The 12,028-nt window shown below is 48.2% G+C and overlaps 1 protein-coding gene and 1 long non-coding RNA gene across 7 annotated transcripts in view; one reads left to right on the top strand and one right to left on the bottom strand.

Annotated features, from left to right (window-relative positions):
• Positions 1–8,866: 8,866 nt before the first annotated feature.
• On the top strand, positions 8,867–9,325 carry LOC126929419 (uncharacterized). 6 transcript variants are annotated; one of them, XR_007717175.1, is made up of 4 exons: positions 8,873–8,918; positions 9,018–9,065; positions 9,116–9,163; positions 9,214–9,325. It is a non-coding gene; the product is annotated as an uncharacterized LOC126929419 (long non-coding RNA). The 6 variants fall into 6 exon arrangements; XR_007717176.1 differs by having other exon boundaries at positions 8,912–8,967; XR_007717172.1 differs by lacking the exons at positions 9,018–9,065; positions 9,116–9,163 and adding an exon at positions 9,067–9,114 and having other exon boundaries at positions 8,867–8,918.
• Positions 9,326–9,402: 77 nt separating this feature from the next.
• The window catches only part of ATRN (attractin), a 176,767-nt gene continuing 174,141 nt past the window's right edge, over positions 9,403–12,028 (bottom strand). The window contains exon 29 of the mRNA XM_050745651.1: positions 9,403–11,363. Coding sequence (XP_050601608.1) covers positions 11,239–11,363 — 125 coding nt within the window. The 3' untranslated portion in view covers positions 9,403–11,238. The remainder of the gene's footprint in view (positions 11,364–12,028) is intronic.

Below are 12,028 nucleotides of genomic sequence, written 5' to 3'. Positions count from 1 at the left end.
GGAATACTCTAAGGCACCCAGCGCCTGCGTGGGAATGGACACCTGTAAGTGGGTTGGGGAGAGGCAGGGTGTATGTGTTGAGGGAGAACTCATCACCTTGCCCCGCTAACCACAATGGCATGGTAGCCCAAATGCAGAATTAAATATCAGCTAAAGGATTTGCCTTACATGAAAGTGTGTTCAACTCTTCTCCATTTTTGACTCAGTTAATTAGAGTAAAATATAAGCATTAAAAAAAAAAAAAAAAAAAAACTGAAGAAGCTGGCACAGTGGCTCACGCCTGTAATCCCAGCACTTTGGGAGGCTGAGGTGGGCAGATCACAATTGCTTTCTTGTTTCCGGGACACCGGGTGGAAGGGAAATCTTGCTAGGCATGTTATACAGCCAGTACCTGCAGGGCTGCAGGGCGTGTGTCTGTTCAGATGTGACCCATACAGATGCCAGGAATGACATTGCTGTTGTTGACAGAATTTGTCAAAATGATGACCAGCTGGTGATAAGTTTTAAGGAAAACGAAGTTCAGTTTTCCCTTGATGTACACAGTAGTTGCATTGCTGGGAAACTGACTGTATGTTAAACCAGCTTTCAAATACTTTGTGTTCACCAACATGGCGAAACCCCATCTCTACTAAAAATACAAAAATTTAACCAGGCGTGGTGGAGCATGCCTGTAATCCCAGCTTCTCAGGAGGCTGAGGCAGGAGAATTGCTTCAACCTGGAAGGCAGAGGTTGCAGTGAGCCGAGATTGTGCCACTGCACTCCAGCCTGGTGACAGAGTGTGACTCTGTCTCAAACAAAATGAAACAAAACAAAACTGGAGGCTGGGCAAGGCAGCTTACTCCTATAATCCCAGCACATTGGGAGGCCGAGGCTGGAGGTTTGCTTGGGACCAGGAGTTTGAGACCAGCCTGGGCAACATAGAGCCTGTCTCTAGAAAAAATTAAAAAATAGCCAAGCATGATGATGTGCGTCTGTAGTTCCAGCTACTCAGGAGGCTGAGGCTGGAGGATCACTTCAGCCCAGGAGTTGGCTGCAGTGAGCCGTGATTGTGCTAGTGTATTCAAGCCTGAGTGACAGAGTGAGACCCTGTCTCAATAAAAAATAAATGAAAACCAGAAATGAAATGAACTCAAATAAAAATAGAATTGCAGATTAAAAATATAGGCATATGCTTTCCAAAAGATTGGAAAGATAAAAAGGACAGAACCGGTCAGGCGCGGTGGCTCACGCCTGTAATCCCAGCACTTTGGGAGGCCGAGACAGGCGGATCACGAGATCAGGAGATCGAGACCATCCTGGCTAACACGGTGAAACCCCGTCTCTACTAAAAATACAAAAATTAGCTGGGCGTGGTGGCAGGCGCCTGTAGTCCCAGCTACATGGGAGGCTGAGGCAGGAGAATGGCGTAAACCCAGGAGGTGGAGCTTGCACTGAGTGGAGATCGCGCCACTGCACTCCAGCCTGGGCGACAGAGCGAGACTCCGTCTCAAAAAAAAAAAAAAAAAAAAAAGACAGAACCTATTTGAAAATTATGAGATTGCTTCATGGCTGTCAGTGGTCCCAAAGATATGCCCACATCCTAATCCCTGGAACCTGTAAATATTACCTTATATGTAGGCAAAAGAGTATTACCGTCTGTGGCAAAGATGTGATTTTTTTTTTTTTTTTCGAGACAGTCTCACTCTGTCACTCAAGCTGGAATTCAGTGGTGCAGTCATAGCCCACTGCAGCCTCAAACTCCCAGGCTCAAGCAATCCTCCTACCTCAGCCTCCTGAGTAGCTGGGACCATAGATGTGTGCCACCACGCCTGGCTATTTTTAGTAGAGACAGGGTCTCCGCATGTTGCCCAGGCTGGTCTCCAACTCCTGACCTCAAATGAACCTCCCGCCTTGGCCTCCCAAAGTGCTGGGATTACAGGCGTGAGCCACTGTGCCCAGCCAAGTTATAGATCTTGAGAGGAGCTTATCCTGGATTATCTGAGTGGACTCTCAACACCTACATGTCGCACATCTGCATCTTATGAGAGCGATGCAGAGGTGTCTAGAGGGAAACTAAGACACTTTGAGCAAAAGACCAGGGGAAGACAGATAGGGATGGGGGTGATGCGGCCACAAGCCAAGGAATGTCAGGAGCCACTGGAAGATGGAGGAGGTAGGCACAGATTCCCCTAGAGCCTCTGGAGAGACTACATCTCTGCCAACACCTGCATTTCAGACTTCTCATCTCCAGAACTGTGAAAATCAGTTTCTCTTGTTTCAAGACACTGAAGTTGTGGTAATTTGTTCTGGCAGCCCCAGGAGACTAATAGCGCTGTCTAAGATCATTAGAGTTTGGCTTCCATTACTTCTACCTAAAAAGGTCCTGGGTTATACACGGTGTTAAGTCTGGCCAAGCCTCAAGGCTGAGTCCAGGTGTGGCCCCCATGACCAGGAATGGGTCATACCTTGTTCCTCCACGTCTGACTGTCAGCCTCCTTGTCCTGCAGGGAGTTGTCACTTTTGTGCACGGGCTCTGGGAGACTGCAGTCCTGCCCCCACACTACCCTCCTGTGACTGGGTCTCTCTGTTACCTGTTGCCTGGCAGGTGGCTGGGAGTGGGGGTGATGCAAAAAGGCAGGTGCTGGAAGTATCCGTGGATTTATTGCTGGAAACTTCATGGCTCATGAATGCCCATCCTGGTGTGGAGCCCAGTGATTAGGTGCAAGGTTGAAGTGGAAACGACTCACCACCCACCAAGTGAGTCAGGCCGGGCCATGCGCACAGAACCAGCTCATTTTTGCATGAAATGTGGACACAGGTTGGTGAAATTTCTAGAGGGCCAGGAGGACAGAGGCTGTGTGGGCTTTAGAAGCAGTCCCTCAGCCAGACAGCAACTTGCCAGTGAACCTGGCATGCTTGTGAGCTGAAGCAGAAATGCACGGGCCTGCCTTGCCGGGCTGCAGGGAAGCCCTGGGTTGGAAGATGTCTCGGGAAGCTGCTCTGCTGGGGACATGTCTCTCCACACCCAAGTGAAACTTCAGTTCAAGGCAGAAGAGAGAGAAAAATTAAGATGAGGATACGCACTAGAAAGTAAAACACACACAAACTCAGAAATGGGGTCTTCAAGGGGCAGGAACCAAACGTGGAAGGAAAGGCTTCAGGGCATGCCAGCGGGCCCTGGGAATTCCGTCCAGCACATTTGAGACAGCCATTGGGATCTTCCGGTCTAATCGCTTTCTTGTTTCTGGGACACAGGTTGGAAGGGAATTCTTGCCAGGCGTGTTACACAGCCAGTACCTGCAGGGCTGCAGGGCGTGTGTCTGTTCAGATGCGACCCATACAGATTCCAGGAATGACATTGCTGTTGTTGACAGAATTTGTCAAAATGATGACCAGCTGGTGATAAATTTTAAGGAAAATGAAGTTTAGTTTTCCCTTGATGTACACAGTAGTTGCATTGCTGGAAAGCTGGCTGTATATTAAACCAGCTCTCAAGTACTTTATGTTTATAACTGGGTTAGGTTCTCCACACAAACAACTGGGAACAGACTTTTTCATTCTCAGAAATATCCAGCAGGCCTACCACGCATGCTGCCCCCTCAGGGCCTCTGCACCTGCCATCCCTGTTTGGAATGCTCTTCTCCCAGACCTCCACATTCCTTCCGGCCCCCTCCACTCATTGTTCTGCTCAGCTGTCACCTTAGCAGAATGGCTTTCCCTAGCCACACTATGTTAAGAAGCAATCCCCCCAGCACTTTCTACCCCCAACCCTACTTTTACCTTTCTTCATAGAGCTTATCTGACATTTTATTACCAACTCCCCTGGAGGACATGGATTTTTGTCTGTTTTGTTCATTGCAAAATCTCTGGTTCTGACACAATGCCTAGCCCTGATGTGCTCAATAAAAATTTGTTGAATAGGTGAATAAATGTAGAGAATAATTAATTCACTTAAGCAGGGTAAGAAAATATACCTAATTCTACTACCTTTGGCCTATAGTGCTCTGTTCCACAAAGTCATTCAGGGGCCCAGTCTCCTTCAATCCTGTTGTATTACCATCTTCAACATAAGCCTTCAAGGTTGATGGAGACAGTGGAGGAGACACTGTCACTCTAAATGGCCTTGAAATGATACATCATTGGTGAGGGCTGGTCCCAAAGCTCTACCCAGATGCCATGGGCCCAGGTCATGCAGTCGAAGCTGTGGACTCAGGAAGAGGAAATGTGTGGTAAGCATCTGGCCCAGTTTGCTATTGTGATCACCAAAACCAGTTTTGTGCTTCCTCTCCTACATGGGTCACGGGCACCCTCTCCAAGGGGGACAATACACGGTCACATCCCGCTCAGACCTCCAGAAGATGCAACCTCCCTCAGGTGGCTCTTTAAAATCCACAATCCTCAGTTAACAAGACAATCCACCTCACACCCAGCAGGTAGTGATGAGAACAGGCAGGACACCCTCCTAAGCCTTCCTGCCCAGGAAGGAGAGGGTGCAGATGCAGCAATTGCTGCTCTGCGGTGTTTTTGCAATCATGCTGGGCCCTGTCCTGGGCTGCGGGGAGTCCTTGCTCAGGCCCAGTTCTGCTCTTGGGGCCACATCTGAGCTTGTGACATCCTCGCTGGACACAGCTTTCACAACCATCTTCCTGCCTGAAGATGAATATAAGATATCCTGAATCGCCACGGTTTTTTTTTTTTTAAGGCCTTGCTAATGGTTTCTTAAACTTACTACATCTTTATTTCCAGGCAGGTCCAGGGTCAGTGACTACATTCGTGGTTTGTTCCTGGAAACAGTTCCCACGTCAGCTTTTTCTTTGCTTCCTTAACCACGTGCCCCTCCCTCAAGTTGGCTTTGCAGTTTCCAGGCTCCAGTGGGAAGACCACACCCTTCATTGGATGGTCACCATGAGGCCCAGTCATTGTGTTCAACTAAGTCTCATGGGGCCTTTGTTGCTCACATGCACCTCTTACTATTGGAGACTAGAAGCAGTTGGCTTTTCCAGAATTGCAAGGCCCTGGTTGACATCTTTCCACCCTTTTCCCTTCTGCTTGTAAACTGGCTAATTCTTTCTTGAAGTAAACTTTTTCTCGTGATGCCTCGCCAAAAGCAGCCAGTAACAATCAACACATAGGATTTGTTGTTGTTGTTGTTGATTCCCCTCAAGTCAAAAAGTCAGCAGACATGGAGTTTGCTTTCCGAGTTACCGAGCGAAACAGCCTTACCAGATGTTTTGCTCTGCCTGGCAGGGACCTCAGTTGTCCTGCCAGCTGCACCTGTCTTCTCACTGCTCGCCACCTGGCCACACGCTGAGCCAGTGCCATGTACCTAAGGTTTTGGTTACAGGGGCACTGCACTTCAAAGTGCTGATTTGTATATTGGTGAGAATAAGAAAAGCTAACTGGTGACAAAGCCCCAAGTCTCAGTGGATCAGTAGAGTGAGTTTGCTTTCAGTGATGCAATGGCCAGCAGAGCTCTTACTGATCGGGTGGCCGACCTCTAAGGGGTGACTCAGGGACCCACAGTCCCTCCAGTGTCTTTAACATGTGGCCCCCAGGAGAGTCCCCTGTGGGAGCATTTGTGTGCCATTTGGAATTGGTGCCCATCGCTTCTTCCAACCTTCCCTTGCCCACGGCTTAGCTTGGTTCCAACCTAACTGCAGGGAGGCTGGGGAAATGATGAGCTGTGGGCCCAGTAGGTTTGGTAAACACAGCATTGCCTCTGCCACAGTACCACCAAATCACAGGGTTTCTATCCTGTTACTGTTGGTGGCTCCCACAGCCCTCCCTGGAAGAGTTTCAATGTCCTTCTCAACTTGTTTGTGGCCACTAGTCCAGCCATTTCCCTCCCCAAGCCAGACCTGAGCTTTGGTGGGCAGGCCTCCTCCAGGCTCCTGCCCTCACCTCAGGCCCTGGCCCTAGTACCCTGCCACCTTCCCCTATAGGAGTGACCGCCTTGTGTTTCCTCCTTTCAATGACCTCATCCTTCTGGAAGGAACCCATAGCACTGGGAATCTGCACTCTGCATTGGGGCAATGAAATGCACGACTCTGACCCACTCTGAGGGCAGGAGACAAAGTGAGGTAGGACGCACAGGAGGCCCCCAAACAAGGCCTTGCCAATGGGAGTAACTTCATCAAAAATTCAAGGCCAACGACAACGACAATGCTGTGGCCACGGTTGAGACCTGTCAGCACACTTGAGATTTAGCAGTTTGGAGACAACCTAGAGGGACATTCAGGAGCCCGTGAGGACAGCGCAAAGTGGAAGAATACATTGGAGACAACAGCGTGGTTAGTGGAGGAGTGAGACAGCTGTCCATACCTCACTGCTCAGATCTGTCCCTGCCCCCACGGGCCCCGCTGCCCTGTAGGCACACAAAGGCTGTTGTGGAAGGTCTGTGGCTCACAAGCTGCCTGGAGGGGTGTCTGAGGTACCTGCCAGGGGTTTTCACTCTTACCTCCATAACTGCCAAGTGCTTCCTCTGAGGCAGTCTGAAAACTGGTAAACGCTTTTTTTTCCCTTTAGGTTCTAATGAACAAAATGTAAATATAGGCAAAACAATGCAAAATCAAAATGAAACACTCAGAACAAAAGCCACATTTTTACCAGATCTACTTTTATTTCAGAAGGAAGTTTGTATTATAGTATTTACTTTTGTTTATATACAAGTTCTTCACATTTGTGTTTAAAATGCACAGACCTCCCTTAGTTCTCTTGTTCCTGCTTAAATTAGCTGTTATTTTACAATACAAAAAATACCAAAAAATTGCAGTCCTAAATGTATGTATAACACCCACAATCCCCAGCAATGAAATAGTTTACAATACTTACTCCATATTTACATGAGTGTAATAGATGCTAAATTATACATATTAACAAACTAAGCTTGAATCCAAACAAACGAAACCGTAAATAACTATAAAACAAAAACATTTCCAGAGCCAGAATTAGTTCAACGAAACAGGCTTCACTAGTGTTTAGAATGTTTTGTGCACAAATTCAGTTACTGAAAGTCAATTCCATTATTGCCTTTAAAAGAGAAGGCGCCAATTTTCCTCTCCACTTCAAAACATCTCCTTGTAGGCAGGGTGTTTGACTCTCATCAAGGGGCAATGTCTCTTGGTGGGCCCGGCTATCTAGAAACCACCGCAGTGGCTGAAGCCAAGTTTGGTCAATGGGGTAAACATTTCAGAAGGTAGGCAGGGCATGCCCTGAGGACAGGAGGCCTCTGCCATCCTGGCTCTGTCCTCAGGATAGCCAATTCTCACAGAAACCACCACAAGGAAAGATCTCCTGGGTTGACAGGGGTGTGAGGCCTTGGATTTTAATTCTAAAATCTATTTTTACATCTAAGTCACTACCCTAGCATTAGCTTAGGTTAGTGTTTAGCAAATACTTGTTGAATGCATGGGTGAATAAATGAAATGGAAGGATCAAAGATGTTCATGAAACCACCACCATCTCCCAAGGAAGTGAATCAGCCCCTGGCCCCAATACACCCCATTAAATCAAAGGAGCAGGATTTGCACTGGAAGGTAAAATGCCTCTTCCCACCGGCAGTGCCCTGCTCTTTTTATTTCCCAGGTGTCTCCGGTCTTGAATGGCAGTCCTTACCCACGGGTAGTCCAGTACTTTCCTTCTGCTGACAGTCTTCTGTCTAGAACTGCCTTTTCTCCGGGTTAGCTCAGGGGATCTGGGATTGCCTTCTCTCCACACAGGGAGGCGCAGGCTTATCCCCAGGCTATGTGCAGGGACGGCAGGAGGCACACAGGAGTTCAGGGTATGTCGAATTCTCCACGGGGACATGGGAACTATTTATCAACAAACTAGCTCCCTTCTCTCACTCCCAGTTTTCAGTATAATAAACTGATTCCAGGAAATGGTCATTAAAAATTTAGACAAAACTACAAAAAATGGAGAACCCTCCTTTGGAAAGTCTGATTGCCACAGGTTATAGTCTTTGAACTTAAGACTAACAGAAACATTTCTCAGGACAAGACTGCTCATCCCTCACTACCCAGAGTACCAAGAGGCTGCCAGAAAGGGTCATGATGTGCTTGCAGGGCCAAGGGCAGCAGCAGAGATGCCTCTGCCTCCCGAGTCTCCTCAAGCGCTGCCGTTTTGATTCCCTGCCTGATTTTTCATATGACTCTGACAGATGGGTCCCGTTTTAAGAAATACCTAATTGGTGCCAGATGCATCTGAACACATCACACAATGGGGATGTGTTTCTTGGGTTATTCATGTATTGGGGCCTGGCAAGAGGAACTCTCGGAACCTGGATACCCAGCATATGGCACAAAAACATCTTAGATGAAACTCAGACATCGTTATATTTAATAAAAATACATGAAGATTTTTTCTGTTTTATGTACACGCCGAATGTCTGAGCATTCTGGACACTACTGTATAGTTATGTACAAGTGCAAGGTCAGTGTTGTCTTGACTATTTTAATTTATATACAGGCTCTCTTGTGACACGCAACATTGCCAGATGACAACCCATTCCTTCTTGGTAACAGGCCCCAAGCCCAGCGCCTCTTACTCCCTGCCATTCCCTTTTTCTGCCCTGAGGCCAGAGGAAGCTGTTTGCTGTTGGTTGCAAAGGAGAAGCAGGTGGATTCAGCGGCTTCCCCACTGCTGGAGCAGGATGAAACTTCACTTGCTCCTTCCTTCCTTTTTAAAAATAAACATTATCTTTTAGGAAAAAAAAAAAGACATAACCAGATGGCTGTGGGTCATGGTGCATGATATTTCAAGGCATAGGACTAACATGGGGAAGAGACTTCTTCGGCCAAGGAAAACTGGTTCTTTGAACAAACAAAGAGGATCTTCCTTGTGGGAGGACAATGCCCAGGGGCCTCCCTTTTGCCTTGCCGGCGGGGCGGAGGGGGGCGCGGCGGGAATTGGTGGGCCAGCCCACTGCAGGCGGGGCGGAGTGGGGCGCGGTGGGAATTGGTGGGTCAGCCCACTGCAGGCGGGGCGGAGTGGGGCGCGGTGGGAATTGGTGGGTCAGCCCACTGCAGGCGGGGCGGAGTGGGGCGCGGTGGGAATTGGTGGGTCAGCCCACTGCAGGCGGGGCGGAGTGGGGCGCGGTGGGAATTGGTGGGTCAGCCCACTGCAGGCGGGGCGGAGTGGGGCGCGGTGGGAATTGGTGGGTCAGCCCACTGCAGGCGGGGCGGAGTGGGGCGCGGTGGGAATTGGTGGGTCAGCCCACTGCAGGCGGGGCGGAGGGGGGCGCGGTGGGAATTGGTGGGTCAGCCCACTGCAGGCGCTATGGGCGCTGTTTTCTGTAGCAGGGATGGGGGAGCTCATGAGAGGAGGGGTCTTTTCTAGAACGTCTGCTCTTCAACAATAATGTGAAAAAGAAGCTTTATGAGAGGTGAGTCTCAAAGTAGAGGTGTTTTGTGCATCAGATAGTGTTTTATGGTTCAACTTCCTTGAAAACATCTTTCCAGGCAATTCTTCATGGGAGTGGAGTTAGTGTTGGGGAAGAGACAATACTCTCTCTCTAGGCATGGCATTTAAAGGTAAAACGCCACAGTTTTAGCTCTTTTGAGTATTTCTCCAAATTCACAAACTCGAGCATTGCTGTCCAGCGGTCCATCCCAATAGGGTAATACCAGAGATCCCAGGTTTTGAGGCAGAAGAGAGCTTCTGGGAGGCAGCCGCGTAATGCCAGAACGGAGCACCATAAATCGGGAAAACACAATTTCCAGGCAGTGCCCTCTGGGAGAGGCGCAGGGGACTGTCCCACTCTCTCAAATCTAAATTTGGTCATTTTCCATTTGGCATAGAGTTTTCCCTCCTCATCCATTTTTTTTCCATGTGCTTTTCATCCTTGTCAGCATTTGCTGCCCTCCTCACAGTCACCACCTTGGTCTGAGAGGGAGGGTGGGTGGGGGGGTGGGTCGAGCCCCTCCTGGGGAAAAGAGGGCAAACAGGTCCTTCTCTAGGCTTTGGGCAGCTTCTGCCTGACAATGGGAGGCTGTCTCTCTCCTGGCATCTGAGTCCACCCCAGCCTAAGAATGAACCACAAGTTCAGAGGAGGCTGCAGGACACACAGCTGCTCTCTGATCCAGGGGTCCCAAGTGTTCTCAGTGCTCCTTTCTGCTCAAGGAAACGTGACATGAATGAGTCCCTTCCTCTGATCACTTATCAGGCCTAGGGTGACATGGGGGTGGGGGCAAGGGGCGCCTTCTTGACAGTGTCCTTTTTGATAATAAAAACAGGAGCTTTCACAGTTCATTCGTTTCTGCTTTCCTCTCATCCCTGCTGCTAGGTCAGACGTTCCTTGGGGTGAGAAAATTCTTTCCTGGCTGCAAATCAGATTTTAGAAAAAAAGCAGATTGCCAATGGTAGCTATTTAAATTTTACAAGAATGTAGGAATGCAATTATGTAAAAACTTAGGCTTACTAACTTTCCAATTGCTAGATCTATTTAAAGTCTAGGCACTTAGTGTTGTGTGTATGTATTTGTGTGTGTATGTGAGAGAGAGGGAGGGTAAGATGGAGAGGGAGAAGGAGAGGGACAGGCAGAGAGAAAGGAAGAGAGAGTTTCAAATGGATTAAGACTAAATTAATCAAGTTGCTATAGAAAACTACCTGTTATACCAGTTTACATTTGAAGTAATGCTGCTGACCTTGACATTGAAAATAGCCCCCCTTCTATCCTAGCTTGTTACGATCAAAAGAGATGGACCATTATTAATTCTCAACTAGAAAAAAAGGTACTCCCTGGAAGAGAGAGAATTGCCTAAATCGTGCAAGAATAAACAGCACATCTTTTAAAAAAGATAGCAGGCTTCAGATGAAAACAAGTTAATTCATCTGACTAGTTTTTAAAAGACCAACCAAGTTCAAGAACAACTGATGACGAACATCTACTTGTAAACACTCCATCTTTTGTTTTTTGCAGTTGAGACAGTCCCAAGAACAGTTTTCCACAGTGAACCTGAGTGTCATTCCTAGTTCTCTCACTGGCTCTACACCGGCCTCCTCCAGCAACCATCAGCTCATTCCTGGACCTGTAATTAAATCAAGTATTTCCTATGCAAAAGTAAAAGGTTAGATGCTGGAACACGGATGGGACAAACCGTCAAAGAAAGCTTGTGGTCATGCAGGTGAGTCAGATGCTTTGAGGGTTTCCAGTCTTCTGCCCCGCACCGCACAGCCGTTTCCCCGCCGCGTCCTTCCCTGCAGACAGCTCTGGTGTGCCACTCACTGGCTCGTGCGCGGGAGAGTCCCTGGTCCCAGCATCAGATGCAGGTCCCAGGCTGTGCAGGGGGCTGCTGCTTCCGGTTTCTCACGGCTCCTGACTTCTCCTTGTACACTATCGGCATCTGCTGAGAAATGTCCACCAGGGCGCTGGCCACAGCAAGACCTTGGGAGAACCACAGAGAGAACACAGGTTGGGAGCAGCTGGCTTTTGTTTTAAAAAATCATTTAAACATTTATTTTGCAATCCCATGATGTAAAACCAACGAAAAAAACACAATAAAAACCCCCAAAAAGGTACACATACACAGGGAAAAGTCTTCCTTCCACCCTGACCCTCCCTCCACCTTCCCCTCCATCTGGGTAAATGTTTTCACTAATTTTTATGTATTCTATCAGTGTGTATTTATGCAAATACAAATACATATTCTTTTCCTTTCCCTACTTTTTACACAAAAGGTGTAGTTTGCTTTTCAGCACATCAACCAAGCAGAGTGCTCTGCTTGGTGGTGGGAACATATAAATGAGATTGCAGACGTATGCTAAGTGCCCAATTTCTCCTGCCTGCCTCCAAAAGGAGCCAAGAAACAGCAGCACCCTTTATGAGGAGATTTGGATTCACCCACATCATTCAGTCAGCATTAGTCACTTCCATTCCATACCACGATACAGGCAGGGCAGGCTCTGGGGCCAGGCTTTGGAATAAGCAAGGTTCTTTAACCTCCCCGTGCCTTAGTTCCCTCATTTGTAAAATGGGGATAATAATAGCACAGGGCTAATGTGAAGTCAATGAGTGAACTGACATAAAGTCTTAGTACCTGGCAGGCATAA

This window comes from Macaca thibetana, chromosome 10 (genome assembly GCF_024542745.1).
Source record: "Macaca thibetana thibetana isolate TM-01 chromosome 10, ASM2454274v1, whole genome shotgun sequence".
Lineage (NCBI taxonomy): Eukaryota > Metazoa > Chordata > Mammalia > Primates > Cercopithecidae > Macaca > Macaca thibetana.
This window is presented reverse-complemented; position numbering and strand designations above follow the sequence as displayed.